We start from the raw sequence: 17,575 nt of genomic DNA, 5'->3' as shown, positions 1-17,575 counted from the left end.
TCCAGGGACAATACATAACACTGGCTGCAGAGAGCACAGAGTACAGCAGTGTGAGGTCTGATTACACATCTCTCCAGGGACAGTACATAACACTGGCTGCAGAGAGCACAGAGCACAGCAGTGTGAGGTCTGATTACACATCTCTCCAGGGACAATACATAGCACTGGCTGCAGAGAGCACAGAGCACAGCAGTGTGAGGTCTGATCACACATCTCTCCAGAGACAATACATAACACTGGCTGCAGAGAGCACAGATCACAGCAGTGTCAGGTATGATTACACATCTCTCCAGGGACAATACATAACACTGGCTGCAGAGAGCACAGAGTACAGCAGTGTGAGGTCTGATTACACATCTCTCCAGGGACAGTACATAACACTGGCTGCAGAGAGCACAGAGCACAGCAGTGTGAGGTCTGATTACACATCTCTCCAGGGACAATACATAGCACTGGCTGCAGAGAGCACAGAGCACAGCAGTGTGAGGTCTGATCACACATCTCTCCAGGGACAATACATAACACTGGCTGCAAGAGAGAACAGAGCACAGCAGTGTGAGGTATGATTACACATCACTCCAGGGACTATACATAGCACTGTCTGCAGAGAGCACAGAGCACAGCAGTGTGAGGTATTATGACACATCTCTCCAGGAACAATACATAACACTGGCTGCAGAGAGCACAGAGCACAGCAGTGTGAGGTCTGATCACACATCTCTCCAGGGACAATACATAACACTGGCTGCAGAGAGCACAGAGCACAGCAGTGTGAGGTCTGATTACACATCTCTCCAGAGACAATACATAACACTGACTGCAGAGAGCTCAGAGCACAGCAGTGTGAGGTCTGATTACACATCTCTCCAGGGACAATACATAGCACTGGCTGCAGAGAGCACAGAGCACAGCAGTGTGAGGTCTGATTACACATCTCTCCAGGGACAATACATAACACTGGCTGCAGAGTGCACAGAGCACAGCAGTGTGAGGTCTGATTACACATCTCCCCAGGGACAGTACATAACACTGGCTGCAGAGAGCACAGAGCACAGTAGTGTGAGGTCTGATTACACATTTCTCCAGAGACAATACATAACACTGGCTGCAGAGAGTACAGAGCACAGCAGTGTGACGTCTGATCACACATCTCTCCAGGGACAGTACATAACACTGGCTGCAGAGAGCACAGAGCACAGCAGTGTGAGGTCTGATTATACATCTCTCCAGGGGCAATACAGAACACTGTCTGACACATCCCTTTAAGAGCCCCTTTAAACAGCAATAAACCTTTGAATAAGGTAAGGACCTAATCTCAGCGGAGGCCATGGGCTGATCTCTGAGTGATTCCAGACTGTGTCCTCCTCTGATTACACCCTGGGAGATGGAGAACATGCACAGATTTGTTCCATCTTCCAACCTAACACGAGTTCATGGGGGAGAAGATGCTTCAAGGGTCACTCCATGTGGGGCAGCGTTATCCTCAGTCTCCAAAATGTGGATGACCCAAGGGACGGTGGTGAGCTGAGTGCTGGCAGGACCTATAAGGTCCATGGTACTGGGGCCAGAAGTCCAGGGACAATGAGGTCCAGTCTGGTCCTTATCTTCAGCCTCAAGATTCGGTGGAGATGTTTCTCTTATGGTGGAAATTCATGGCTGAGGGAATCTCCAACTACATCCATAACATCTCCATCCTATAGCACCTGGGGGGTCCCATAAGACCCCGCTCCATGTGGGATCCCCTGGTCCTCTGTGGAGGGACTGCTCAGCTTCACATCCAGCATCTCCAGGGTCCAGAACAAGGTCCTTCCAATATGCGATGACTTCTCTGTAGAACATCCTCAGGAGAGGATGTGTTCCCTGACTACACAGGATGGAGATACAATGTATACAGCCTCGGCTCTGCTACATATGTATCATATGTGTACAAATCACTGTACAGGACATGTCCTACACACCCCTCCTAGTCACATCTCATATCTATCTATCTATCTCCTATCTATCCTGATAAGACATTAGTGTGCTCTCCGGTAACGCACGCCTCCTCTCGCAGTATCTGCACATCACACACAGCTCCAGGGATTCCATATTACAGATGGGATCGATTAACCCCGTGGGGCCCGCAGTGACTCAGTCCTGATCCCTCTCAGGATGTCAGTGTTACATGTCCACAGCAAAAGGCAACAAACCGCAACTACACAACAACAACACAACCGGTGACAAACACATCACAGCTCTGCAATAATAACAATGTAACCGGTGACAAACACATCACAGTTCTGCAATAATAAGTAACCGGTGACAAACACATCTCCACTAGATTGTCAGCTCTTGTGTATCATCGCATTGTATTATGTGACCATGTTATCACCCTGTAATGTCTTATTGTGGTTGGTGTGTACAGCGCTGCGGAATATGATGGCGCTATAACTATAATAACAATGTATGACTGTATAATAACTCCTCTCTCACCTCTGAAGCCCAGGCTGGTCACTGGGTCGCTGCCCCGATCCCCTTTGCCCCTGTAGGGCAGGTTACTGGCCCTCTGTACCACACAGCGCAGCATCTCTACTGACACCCCAGCACTGGAGGCAGCCAGAGCCCACACAGGGGGCGTGTCCTGCCCGGAGTAGTCACGCCCCGCCCCCTGGAGCCATTCTGCAGGAATGCCCAGCTTGTCTCTGCTTGCTGCTTACAAGGAGGAAGGAGCCCCCGGGGGCAGGAGCAGCACATGGGGTGGGACAGGAGCATGCAGGATGTTACCCAAAGAGGTTCTGCAGCAGCTGAGCTGTATGAGGAGCTGCCTCACCAGTACCACTGTCCCCTCATAAAGAGGTTCTACAGCAGCTGAGCTGTATGAGGAGCTGCCTCACTAGTATCAGTGTCTCCTTAAAAGAGGTTCTGCAGCAGCTGAGCTCTATGAGGAGCTGCCTCACCAGTGCCAGTGTCGCCTCATAAAGAGATTCTGCAGCAGCTCAGCTGTATGAGGAGCTTCTGCAGTACCAGTGTCTCCGTATAAAGAGGTTCTACAGCAGCTGAGCTGTATAAGAAGCTGCCTCGCCAGTACCAGTGTCTCCTTATAAAGAGATTCTGCAGCAGCTGAGCTCTATGAGGAACTGCCTCACCAGCACCAGTGTCTCCTTATAAAGAGGTTCTGCAGCAACTGTGATGTATAAGGAGCTGCCTCACCAGTACGACAGTGTCCTTATAACGAGGTTCTGCAGCAGCTGAGCTCTATGAGGAGCTGCCTCATCAGTACGAGAGTCTCCTTATAAAGAGGTTCTGCAGCAGCTGAGCTGTATGATGAGCTGCTTTACCAGTACGAGAGTCTCCTTATAAAGAGGTTCTGCAGCAGCTGAGATGTATGAGGAGCTGCCTCAATGGTACCAGTGTCTTCTTATAAAGAGGTTCTGCAGCAGCTGAGCTGTATGAGGAGCTGCCTCACCTGTACCAGTATCTCCTTATAAAGAGGTTCTGCAGCAGCTGAGCTGTATGATGAGCTGCTTTACCAGTACGAGAGTCTCCTTATAAAGAGGTTCTGCAGCAGCTGAGCATTACACATCACACATAATACATTGCAATCATTCTGAGATAAGATCCTATACATGTTAATGGACACTCCACACCACGCCCCTAAATGTCCGACTACCTCATTGTCACTGTAGATTTTCTTCCTCCTCTTGTAGTGGCTTACAGTTTTTTATGTGATGAATATTACTGCTATAAAGAGCGCCGGGAGCGGGTTGGATGAAGGGCAGTGATTACACACATCAGGGCCATATCATTTAGGATCGCAGTGAGGGCAGTAAATTATTGAAATACAAGGCGGAAGCCGCAAGACAGAACAATTGTCTCTTAGAAGCTTCTGATCCCCGTAACGTCCAGTAAGACCTGATGGCGTCAAGTGGTGAATACCAGTATATCGCCCTCACGACAGTGGAGGACTGATGGTGAGAGAGGAGCTGGAGGAAGGTCTGACGTAATCTCCAGCAGCATTGCCATAATACTACCGCTACCATAATACCATTACACTGCACTCACGTAATAATAGTACACAGCACAGCACATGTGATACTACCGCACAGCGCTCATGTAATAATAGTACACAGCACTCACATAATACTACCGCTCCCATAATACCATTACATTGCACTCACATAATAATAGTACACAACGCTCACATAATACTACAGCTCCCATAATACCATTACACTGCACTCGCGTAATAATAGTACACAGCTCTCACATAATACTACCACTACCATAATACCATTACACTGCACTCACGTAATAATAGTACACAGCACTCACATAATACTACCGCTCCCATAATACCATTACACTGCACTCACATAATAATAGTACACAGCGCTCACCCAATACTACCGCTCCCATAATACCATTACACTGCACTCACATAATAATAGTACACAACGCTCACATAATACTACCGCTCCCATAATACCATTACACTGCACTCACATAATAATAGTACACAGCGCTCACATAATACTACCGCTCCCATAATACCATTACACTGCACTCACATAATAATAGTACACAGCGCTCACATAATACTACCGCTCCCATAATACCATTACACTGCACTCACATAATAATAGTACACAGCGCTCACATAATACTACCGCTCCCATAATACCATTACACTGCAGTCACATAATAATAGTACACAGCGCTCACATAATACTACCGCTCCCATAATACCATTACACTGCACTCACGTAATAATAGTACACAGCGCTCACATAATACTACCGCTCCCATAATACCATTAAACTGCACTCACGTAATAATAGTACACAGCGCTCACATAATACCATTACACTGCACTCACGTAATAATAGTACACAGCGCTCACATAATACTACCGCTCCCATAATACCATTACACTGCACTCACATAATAATAGTACACAGCGCTCACATAATACTACCGCTCCCATAATACCATTACACTGTACTCACATAATAATAGTACACAGCGCTCACATAATACTACCACTCCCATAATACCATTACACTGCACTCACATAATAATAGTACACAGCACAGCACATGTGATACTACCGCACAGCGCTCATGTAATAATAGTACACAGCACTCACATAATACTACCGCTCCCATACCATTACACTGCGCTCACATAATACTACCGCTCCCATAATACCATTACACTGCACTCACATAATAATAGTACTCAGCGCTCACATAATACTACCGCTCCCATAATACCATTACACTGCACTCACATAATAATAGTACACAGCGCTCACATAATACTACCGCTCCCATAATACCATTACACTGCACTCACATAATAATAGTACACAGCGCTCACATAATACTACCGCTCCCATAATACCATTACACTGCACTCACGTAATAATAGTACACAGCGCTCACATAATACTACCGCTCCCATAATACCATTAAACTGCACTCACGTAATAATAGTACACAGCGCTCACATAATACTACCGCTCCCATAATATCATTACACTGCACTCACATAATAATAGTACACAGCGCTCACATAATACTACCGCTCCCATAATACCATTACACTGCACTCACATAATAATAGTACACAGCACAGCACATGTGATACTACCGCACAGCGCTCATGTAATAATAGTACACAGCACTCACATAATACTACCGCTCCCATAATACCATTACACTGCACTCACATAATAATAGTACACAGCGCTCACATAATACTACCGCTCCCATAATACCATTACACTGCACTCACGTGATAATAGTACACAGCACTCACATAATACTACCGCTCCCATAATACCATTACACTGCACTCACATAATAATAGTACACAGCACTCACATAATACTACCACTCCCATAATACCATTACACTGCACTCACATAATAATAGTACACAGCACAGCACATGTGATACTACCGCACAGCGCTCATGTAATAATAGTACACAGCACTCACATAATACTACCGCTCCCATACCATTACACTGCGCTCACATAATAATAGTACACAGCACTCACATAATACTACCGCTCCCATAATACCATTACACTGCACTCACGTGATAATAGTACACAGCGCTCACATAATACTACCACTCCCATAATACCATTACACTGCACTCACATAATAATAGTACACAGCGCTCACATAATACTACCACTCCCATAATACCATTACACTGCACTCACATAATAATAGTACACAGCGCTCACATAATACTACCGCTCCCATAATACCATTACACTGCACTCACATAATAATAGTACACAGCACAGCACATGTGATACTACCGCACAGCGCTCATGTAATAATAGTACACAGCACTCACATAATACTACCACACAGCACACACATATTATAGAACTGTATTAACATAATACTTCCATACAGCATTCATTAAACCCGCAAAACAGCACTGAGAAAAATATTCCCACACAGTCTTCCCCAGTTATGTAATACGACCATACAGAGCTGACACAATACTACCATACAACATACACATCCACTACCACAATGAAGTCACATAATTCTGCGCTCACAATAGTGCGTCATGGTTCTTATTCCTTAACATCCAACCAAATTACCCAGGAGGACCTGCTTCACAGCTCCCTCCACCCCATGGGCTCCTCAAATAAAGGAGAAAGCCATATATAATATCATGTTACACCCAGTGCAGAACTTCAGAGGATGTACCTATTTCAGTTTCACCATCTGCCCACCCCCACACTGTCTCCCCATACCATATTTACCAATCTCACGGAGTCTTCATAACCCTGCACTGTCTCCCCGCCCATGCACTGTGTCTCCTGCACTGTCTCCCCGCCCATGCACTGTGACTCTCAGACCATGCACTGTGTCACTCCGCCCATGCACTGTGTCTCCTGCACTGTCTCCCCGCCCATGCACTGTGACTCTCCGCCCATGCACTGTGTCTCCTGCACTGTCACCCTGCCCATGCACTGTGTCAATCCGCCCATGCACTGTCACCCCGCCCATGCATTGTGTCACCCCGCCCATGCATTGTGTCACCCCGCCCATGCACTGTGTCTCCTGCACTGTCACCCTGCCCAAGCACTGTGTCACCATGCCCATGCACTGTGACTCTCTGCCCATGCACTGTGTCACCCCGCCCATGCATTGTGTCACCCCGCCCATGCATTGTGTCACCCCGCCCATGCACTGTGTCTCCTGCACTGTCACCCTGCCCAAGCACTGTGTCACCATGCCCATGCACTGTGACTCTCTGCCCATGCACTGTGTCACCCCGCCCATGCATTGTGTCACCTTGCCCATGCACTGTGTCACCCCGCCCATGCACTGTGTCTCCCAGCCCATGCACTGTGTCTCCCCACCCATGTCAGCCAATGACATTAGCAGTTCACCGTACTGGCCCGATACTTTGACAAGGGCTGCCTATTTAAAGAGGCTTCGTGTCTTTGCCTGAAAATCAGTTTCTTACGGTTCCTGTTCTCAAAAGACCTCAAGCACCAGATTTACTGTCCCCGCTGGTGCGCTCGTTACCCTAGGGGGTCTTTCACCTCCTTTATTATTCTTTTCAAGCCTCTTTTGACTTTGTAAAAATATGTAAATTAGCCAGAGGAGTCCCAGGTGACGTCACCTGAGCACCTGCTGGCTCCGGCCGCTCATCTATTATCCCCACCCCCCTAATCAATATTCATTGCACGTTCCTCCCACTAGCGCAGCAGCCTGCCCGTGACGTCACCTGGAGCACCTCTGGATAATTTACATCATTTTCACATATAAGTCGATTTCTCCTAAAAACAAAGCTGGAAAAGAATAATAAAAGAGGTGCCCAAGGATCATACAGTGTCCTCTCCTCATACACAACATGGGAAGGTGACAAGCGCCCCCTGCTGGACAGTGCTGTCAGTGACACGTGTGACCCGCATCAGCCGCTGTTCCTCAGGATTATGCAGGAATCTCAGAGTGGGATGTCAGACGATGAACAAGGGAAAAGAAATATCAGGGTGACCTCATAGGTCAGAGAACAAACCCTGGCGCTGTGTCACATCATACAGTGGTGCACACTAACAATGGAGAACGTCACCGCACACACATATATATACACTCACCGGCCACTTTATTAGGTACACCATGCTAGTAACGGGTTGGACCCCCTTTTGCCTTCAGAACTGCCTCAATTCTTCGTGGCATAGATACAACAAGGTGCTGGAAGCATTCCTCAGAGATTTTGCTCCATATTGACATGATGGCATCACACAGTTGCCGCAGATTTGTCGGCTGCACATCCATGATGCGAATCTCCCGTTCCACCACATCCCAAAGATGCTCTATTGGATTGATATCTGGTGACTGTGGAGGCCATTTGTGTCCAGTGACCTCATTGTCATGTTCAAGAAACCAGTCTGAGATGATTCCAGCTTTATGACATGGCGCATTATCCTGCTGAAAGTAGCCATCAGATGTTACAGGGTACATTGTGCTCATAAAGGGATGGACATGGGCAGCAACAATACACAGGTAGGCTGTGGCGTTGTACCAAGGGGCCCAAAGACACCATGACACCACCACCACCAGCCTGAGCCGCTGATACAAGGCAGGATGGATCCATGACACCACCACCACCAGCCTGAGCCGCTGATACAAGGCAGGATGGATCCATGACACCACCACCACCAGCCTGGGCCGCTGATACAAGGCAGGATGGATCCATGACACCACCACCACCAGCCTGACCCGCTGATACAAGGCAGGATGGATCCATGACACCGCCACCACCAGCCTGAGCCGCTGATACAAGGCAGGATGGATCCATGACACCACCACCACCAGCCTGAGCCGCTGATACAAGGCAGGATGGATCCATGACACCACCACCACCAGCCTGAGCCGCTGATACAAGGCAGGATGGATCCATGACACCACCACCACCAGCCTGAACCGGTGATACAAGGCAGGATGGATCCATGACACCACCACCACCAGCCTGAGCCGCTGATACAAGGCAGGATGGATCCATGACACCACCACCACCAGCCTGAACCGGTGATACAAGGCAGGATGGATCCATGACACCACCACCACCAGCCTGAGCCGCTGATACAAGGCAGGATGGATCCATGCTTTCATGTTGTTGATGCCAAATTCTGACCCTACCATCCGAATGTCGCAGCAGAAATCAAGACTCATCAGACCAGGCAACGTTTTTACAATCTTCTACTGTCCAATTTCGATGAGCTTGTGCAAATTGTAGCCTCAGTTTCCTGTTCTTAGCTGAAAGGAGTGGCACCTGGTGTGGTCTTCTGCTGCTGTAGCCCATCTGCCTCAAAGTTGGACGTACTGTGCGTTCAGAGATGCTCTTCTGCCTACCTTGGTTGTAACGGGTGGCGATTTGAGTCACTGTTGCCTTTCTATCAGCTGGAACCAGTCTGCCCATTCTCCTCTGACCTCTGGCATCAACAAGGCATTTCCGCCCACAGAACTGCCGCTCACTGGATGTTTTTTCTTTTTCGGACCATTCTCTGTAAACCCAGTAGATCAGCAGTTTCTGAAATACTCAGACCAGCCTTTCTGGCACCAACAACCATGCCACGTTCAGAGGCCACAAATCACCTTTCTTCCCCATACCGATGCTCAGGAGAACTGCAGGAGATTGTCTTGACCATGTCTACATGCCTAAATGCACTGAGTTGCCGCCATGTGATTGGCTGATTAGAAATTAAGTGTTAACGAGCAGTTGGACAGGTGTACCTAATAAAGTGGCCGGTGAGTGTATATATATCATCAGATGATTCTCTCATTCTCTGACATGAAATCAGGATAAACCTTCCCCGTTTTCAGACAGTTACCAACCAAAATTATTTATATTTACCAAATGCCAAAATAATGAAAGAATTTTTAAAGCATTTTCTGCAAAGTCAAAAAATATCTTTAGTATTTGGTCCCATTGTCCTTACACTGTGTGTCTCGGTTCACATGTTCTGGATCCTTCCACAAGCCTCTCACAATAGTTGGTAGGAATTTGGGCCCGTTCCTCCAGACAGAACTGGTGTGACTGAGCAAGTGCCGGCACCAGCACCAAGCTTACCGGGGCAAGTGCCGAGAGCTGCTGGGGGGCAATGAATCACACCGGCCAGCGTCTCTGCACTGAAGGTCCTGCGCGGCTGTATAAAACATAACCATCGGGGGGCAGTGTCAAGATCTGAGGTAGTGGATCCCCTGTACCACCACGAGCGATGGTGTAAGCCAACAACTGGCAGCGGAGTCTAAGTGGCACCTGGTTTTCACCAGAGCCCGCCGCAAAGTGGGTTGGACTTGCTGCAGCAGGGTACCACCAGGTTACTCCACAGGTGCGACTTTGCCCATGGTGGTGGCCAAGGCGTGGTACAAAGTTGTGAGGCAGAATCGTGGTCGGGGATAGGCAGAAGGTCAAAACAGGAAGCACAGGATCAATGTTAGGAACAAAGCAGGAGGTCAAGGCAGAGAGCACATGGTAAAAGTCAGGAGTGGAACCAGGGTCACCACGGGAAATCAGCAGACAGGCACAAGGCATCGAAACAAGATTTCTCTTAGGCATGAAGCACAAAGATCCTGCGGGGAATGCAGGAAGTGGCTGGCTTTTATAAAATTCCTGGAAATGGCCAGCTCCAATTACCGCCATAGGTGGCTGGGACGCGTGCGCTGCACTGCTGGATCGTGAGCAGGAGCATGGAGGGGTAAGGAAGTACAGGGGGGGAGCTGGGGGGCAGCAGAGGAGCTGGGGACCGGAGAGAGGCACGGGTGTGTCCATGACCCAAGATGTTGGTAACGGGGACACCTGTGACAGTTACCGCCCCCCCCCCCCCCGCTTTGGCCTCCCCCTCTTCTTGGTTTGGAGGAACCACCGCAGGAGGCCACAGTCCAAGATATTGTCCTCGGGCTCCCAATATCTCTCTTCAGACACGGACCCCTTCCAGTCAACAAGGAAGAACCGCTTCCCTCTCATGGTCTTCATGTCCAGAACCTCCTTTACCACGAAGACATCAGTGGAATCATCCACAGGAGCAGGAGATTGCTGAGAGAAGTGGTTCAAGATGACCGGCTACAGGAGAGAGACGTGAAAGGAGTTCGGGATGCACATAGTGGGAGGAAGGCGGAGTTTATAAGCCACAGGATTTATGCGCTTTATCACCCCGAATGGCCCCAGAAAACGTGGACCAAGATTGTAGCTGGGAATCTTCAGCCGGATGTATCTGGACGATAACCACACCTTGTCACCTGGAGAGAAAACTGGAGGAGACCTGGGCTTCTTATCAGCTTAGGTCTGACACCTGAAGCAGAGACAGACATATCTGTTCTCAAATTCCAGATTTGAAGTCCTGCCCCAATTCTTCCACCAAAGGGACATCCGAGGGCACGGACAGAGGAAGAGGTGAATGTGGAATTCGTCCAAAGACAATAAAGAAAGGGGCAGCACCAGAAAACTCAGAATCCATGGAGTTGTAGAAGAACTCTGCCCATGGTAACAGGGTGCACCAGTGATAAAAATGATGAAGGTAACAGCCCAGAGTTTGGGTGAGTCTCTCTACTTGCCTGTTAGTCTGAGGATGATATGCGGAGGAGAAGTCCAGCTTGACCTGCAGTTGATTGCAGAGGAAACGCCAGAACGTGGACACAAATGGGACCCCACGGTCCGAGACAATGTACAGAGGGAGTCCATGTAGCCGGAAGATATGGAGGAAGAACAGACTGTCTGATGGCAGTGAAACAAAATTAGACATCTTCGAGAACCTGTTAGTTACCACCCAGATGACGAAATTCCCAGAGGGAGATGGTAGATCAGTAATAAAGTCCATGGCCACGTGAGGCCAAGGGAAGTTGAGTAACGGTAACTGCAACAGGAGACCACCAGATGGCTTGTTAAGAGCACAGGAGGTGCAGGAACCCACAAACTCCCGCACATCTTTGACCAGGTCTGGCCACCAATAGTAACGAGAAATGAGGGCTACTGAGCGCTGCACCCCAGGATGCCCAGACACTCGAGAGCAATGTCCCCAAGTCAATGGGGGTCCCGACGTGTTACCCGAATATTTCCGATTTGCGCCGATTTTCCCTGTATTGCCCCGGGATTTTGGCACATGCGATCGGAAATGCACGCGATCCGTCGCGTCCGGCATGCACGTGACGGAAATCGGGGGGCGTGGCCGAGCGAAAACCCGACGGATTCCGAAAAACCGCTGCATTTAAAACAAAAAAAGTGTCGCTTGGGACGCAGTTACCTTCACTTGGTCCGGCTCGGTGAATTCCAGTGCGTTCAGATGCTTTTCAGCGCAGCAGCGCCACCTGGTGGACGGCGGAGGAACTACCTTAGTGAATCCCGGCCAGACCCGGATCCGCCGCAGAGAACGCGCCGCTGGATCGCGAACGGACCGGGTAAGTAAATCTGCCCCAATATCTTTTTCTGTAAAGCAGGTCGGACATATGTCTTGCCAGGAGGGAGCTGCCGCAGATCACTGGAGCATGAAGTCCTACTGGGAAAGGCCACTGAAGCATTGCAGATAATTTGGCTGGATTCATCTGTAGGCCCTCACCGTAGCTGATGTATCCAAGAAATGGAAGACTCTTCTGATGGAACTGCCACTTCTCCAGTTTGGTATAGAGAGGATTAGCCCTTAGGCGCCTAAGAACTTGTCATACGTGGACTTGATGAGACTCCAGGTCAAAAGAAAACACTAAGATATCGTCTAGGTAGACTACGACACAGGTGTAGAGCAAGTCTCTGAAAATGTCTTTGACAAAAGTCGCATTGCACAGTCCATAGGGCATGAGCGGGTATTCGAAGTGCCCGTTACGAGTATTGAAGGCGGTCTTCTACTCATCGCCTTCACAGATGCGGATGAGGTTATATGCCCCCCGCAGATCCAGCTTGGTAAAAACCTTGGCACCACGTAAATGGTCAAAAAGTTCTGTGATCGAGGGTAGTGGTTTTTCACCATGATTTTGAGGCATTGGTAGTCGATACACGAATGGAGGAAGCCATCCTTCTTGGTCACAAAGAAGAATCCAGCACCGGCAGGAGAAGAGGATTTGCGGATGAACCCCTTCTGCAGATTCTCCTTAATATAGGCCGACATAGCCGCAGTCCCTGGCATGGAGAGTGGGTATACCCGACCTCGTGGAGGAGATGTGTCTGGTAGCAGCTCTATAGGACAGTCATCAAGGTCCAGATAAACAGCAGGAATATCCAGAAGACTCAGAAGAAGACCTGGTGGACACTGGTCGGAGAGCCACGAGGCAGGCGCTCAGGAGCCCAGCGGAGAAGCAGTCTGCCAGTTGAGGACAGGTGCATGTTGCTGTAACCACGGAAGTCCCAAAAGAATGGAGGATGTGGAGCTGTTGGCTTACACCATCGCTCTCGGTGGTACAGAGGATCCACTAGCTCAGATCCTGCCATGGTTCCACTACCAGAAGTAGCTGATCTACCCGCCATCGTCTCCCGGCATTCCCAGGGTATTGCCGTACAAGATCAGAATCTAGGAAAAGCCACCGCCATTCGACAGCGGCTATTGTCCTCCCAGCAGCCATGTCAAGTTCCTGCAGTTCCATCTGCTAGCCCGATTTGTCTACCTTATACAGAACCTAGGCTGAGGCTCTCTCTGCCTTCCAAATATGATGGGGAAGCAAAGTTGTGCAGAGGCTTTAATACCCAGTACTCCTTGCATATTGAACGCCTACACAATCGTAACTCAACAGTAGAAAGTGGCTTTCGTGATCAGTCTTCTCTCTGGGGAAGCCCTGGCATGGGCGACACCCCTCTGGGACAAGGGAGATCCAGTTACAGCAGACATCACCGCTTTCATTCCCATCTTCTTTGTACTTGGGTATAATTGTTTGTGCAGATGAACGAGGCTCCTTCAGGTTTCTGGAAATTACACCCAAGGATTAACCAGGCTTGTGCAAATCCACATCTCTTTGTGATATCTTGGCTGATTTCTTTAGACTTTCCTACCTTACACAAAGAAGCAGTGTGTTTCAGGTGTGCCTTCAAATCCAATCACATGTATGTCCATATTTAACTCAGATGATGCCAATAAACCTATCAGACTCTTACAAAGACATGACATCATCAAAAAAAAATGTGTATTTCTTTGCAGAAAGTAATAAAAAGGCCTTACAAATTCTGTCATTTGGTAAATGTAAATAAAGTTGGTCCCTGACGGACCTAAATCGCAAAAAGTGTATTCTGGTTTCATGTCAGATGTGAGAAAAACATCATGTGTGTCTTGTTATATAGTGTATGGACACTTGTGGTTAGAGGGTATGTACATGAATGCATACGCTCTCACATACATATTCATACATACACACATACATGACACCAGTATACGGATATCCATATAGCCCTGTGATGTATACGATCCTTAGGAGCTTATTCACATGTGATCTGTGTGACGTCATGTCCTTGGTCACATGGGTTTTCTGCAGCACAGTCTTACCTGCAATACCATAGACAGCCACTATACAGTGTGTGGCGCTGTAGATTCAAGACATACGCTTTTAAGTTACCCTCTTACACCAGTGCACGAGAGAACAATGTGCCCTGTGCCCGGCGCTGATGAGTCCTCCTGGCGGTGACCTCACGAGGAGGAGGTCCAGACTAATAACCCAGAGAGAATCGGTACCAGTCATTGCTGAGATACAGTCCCTGCACCTACAGGAGATGCTACATCCACAACTAATGGCAAGGGTTCACAAACTTCTTCCTCATCAGAGAAGCTTCACCCTGTTACAGACCTTCTGCCCCCAGGTCATGTCACATATGCTGTGCTTGCTGTCAGTGAATGGAAACATATATTAAGGGTTTGTTACAATGTGTCAGTGAAGAAAAGTTACCAGTTGTGTTTCTTATGACTCTTTGATACAATATATTTCCGCCAGGAATTCTGATGGTTTAGATTTGATCTAGAACTGAAAGATGGCGACTAAACTTTAAGACATGGATGTTATAGATAATTAGAGCCTCGCACTCTGACTGTGACTCTGGACACGGGAGCCTGTATTTTGTGATTAATACTCTGTACAAAGCTGTGTTCTGGTGCAATAATTATATACTAAACTTGGTTCTGTTGCTGTATTTCTGTGCTGTGCTCAGTTCTGGTGCCATATTTATGTATTAAGCTTGGTTCTGGTGCTACAGTTAAACACTGAGCTTGGTGTGGTATTTGTGACCAAAGCTTGGTTCTTGTGCTGTATTTATGTATTGAACTTGATTCTGGTGTTGAAATAATTATGTATTGAGCTTGGTTCTGGTGCTGTATTTATGCATTGTGCTATAATAACTCATGGGAGGCACAATATCTGAGGGCACTGTACATATTTTTGGGAGAATGGCGCTGTATACTCTATATAATACATCCGGAAGTATTGTATTTAATTTTTTATTTTGAGGGTAACTGTTTATATTATAATTGTTATAATTAATTTGGGGACAATGTGTATATTTTAATGATTTGGGGGTGGGGGCTATTGAGTAAATTACATACAAACTGCCCGCCTCCCCCCCCCCCCAAACAAAAAGTATTGTCTCCTTTTAAACAGTTCTCAAGGCCTGTTTAAAACGTCGGCGATGACCTCATAGGATCGGGGCCTGCGCTCCCACCCACAGACGGAGGGGGGCTTCAGACTTGTATATATACTGATTTGTACACAATCATTAAATTCCAATGTGGATGAGTCTATATATCATCAGCAGGACGCAGCATGTAGGGTCAATGTCTATCAATGGGGCCATATAGGATTACTGCAAAGGCATCAATGTACGGCACAGTGTACGGCCAAAGCTGGGGCCAGCAGTACAGTGGAAGCCCTATCAGAGGTAGCTCCACCACTGCACATAGCAGCAGACCTCCTGGGGATAGGGTATAAATGGATGATCACAGTCAGGGCCCCCCATCCTCCACAAGTCCCCCCTGTCCTGCTCCAAACCAACAGGTCTCCCAGGTGACACAAATCTGAATCATATCAGTACATTATAATAGTTTTATTCACATTACCTTGCTCCCTGCCAGCGGCATGTGGTGAGTCCTGGGGGAGAGGCAGCTGCAGCCTGTGTCTCCTCATAAATTCCTCTACTCCACACAATCCCCCTCCCCTGCCGGCTCAATGCACATGACAGGATGAGGGTAGGGTGAAGATGTTACATAAGTGCGGAGGAAAGGAGATTGAGACACTCATTCGGGACTCACCACATGCTGCTGGCAGGGAGCCATGTAATGTGAAGTAAAGTTTTATAAAGTACTGAAATGAATCATAATTCTGACAAAGGCATTTAAAAATCGGCATAGCATAAAATATTGGAACCTGTCAGCAGCTAAAAATTATATCCCTGGTGACAGGTTCCCTTTAAGACACTGCCTGCACCCTCTGTGTGACCCAGGTGGCACTGCCAACAAAGCAATGACAATGTTGGAGTCGTCTGTGTCACAGAGAGGATGCTACAAGTATCCTATAAGAGAAGCACAGGGCCGAGGAGAAAGCTGCAGGGAACACAGGTACCGGGGGCAGTAAATATTTTATTATTTTTACTGACCACATAAGGGAAAGGATGGGGGTTGTCCTGTGATATATTACTAAGGGGAGGGGGTGTCCTGTGCTACATTACTAAGGGGAGGGGGTGTTCTCTGCTACATTACTAAGGGGAGGGGGTGCCCTGTGGTACATTACTAAGGGGAGGAAGCCCCTATACTACATTACTAAATGGTGGTGCTGTGCTACATTGCTAAAGAGAGGGGGGCACGGTCCTATATTACTAATGGGAGGAAGTCTCTGTACTACATTACTAAGAGGAGGGGGGCCCTGTGCTACATTACTGAGGAGGATTCTGTGCTACATTAATGGGAGGGGTGTCCTGTGCTACATTACAATGGGGAGGAAGGCACTGTGCTACATAACTAAAGGGGGGCCATGCTATATTACTAAATGGTGGTGCTTTGCTACATTGCTAAAGAGAGGGGGGCTTTGTGCTATATTACTAAGGGGAGGAAGTCTCTGTACTACATTACTAAGGGGAGGAGGTGTCCTGTGCTACATTACTCAGGGGTAGGCGGCACGGTGCTACATTACTAAGGGTGGGGGTCACTGTGATACATTACTAATGGGAGGAGGACACTGCTACATTACTAAGGGGAGGGGGCACTGTGCTACATTACTAAGGGAGGGGGTCACTGTGATACATTACTAAGGGGAGGAGGACACTGTGCTACATTACTAAGGGGAGGGGGGCACTGTTCTACATTACTAAGGGAGGGGGTCACTGTGATACATTACTAAGGGGAGGTGGACACTGTGCTACATTACTAAGGGGAGAGGGGCACTGTGCTACATTACTAAGGGAGGGGGTCACTGTGATACATTACTAAGGGGAGGAGGACACTGTGCTACATTACTAAGGGGAGGGGGGCACTGTTCTACATTACTAAGGGAGGGGGTCACTGTGATACATTACTAAGGGGAAGAGGACACTATGCTACATTACTAAGGGGAGGGGGGGCACTGTGCTACATTACTAAGGGAGGAGGACACTGTGCTTCA

The 17,575-nt window shown here is 48.1% G+C and overlaps 1 protein-coding gene across 7 annotated transcripts in view; it reads right to left on the bottom strand.

Moving 5' to 3' along the window:
• Positions 1–17,575, bottom strand: part of DYSF (dysferlin) — a 173,496-nt gene that overhangs the window by 154,822 nt on the left and 1,099 nt on the right. For 4 of the 7 annotated variants that reach the window (XM_072126384.1, XM_072126389.1, XM_072126388.1 and 1 more), the window contains exon 1: positions 2,473–2,581. The exons of the other annotated variants lie outside the window; for them this stretch is intronic. In XM_072126384.1, the coding sequence (XP_071982485.1) occupies positions 2,473–2,566 (94 nt within the window). In that variant the 5' untranslated portion in view covers positions 2,567–2,581. Of the gene's footprint in view, positions 1–2,472; positions 2,582–17,575 lie in introns of those variants that run through there. 7 annotated transcript variants of the gene reach the window in all.

Source organism: Engystomops pustulosus, chromosome 1, assembly GCF_040894005.1.
Source record: "Engystomops pustulosus chromosome 1, aEngPut4.maternal, whole genome shotgun sequence".
Taxonomy (NCBI): domain Eukaryota; kingdom Metazoa; phylum Chordata; class Amphibia; order Anura; family Leptodactylidae; genus Engystomops; species Engystomops pustulosus.
This window is presented reverse-complemented; position numbering and strand designations above follow the sequence as displayed.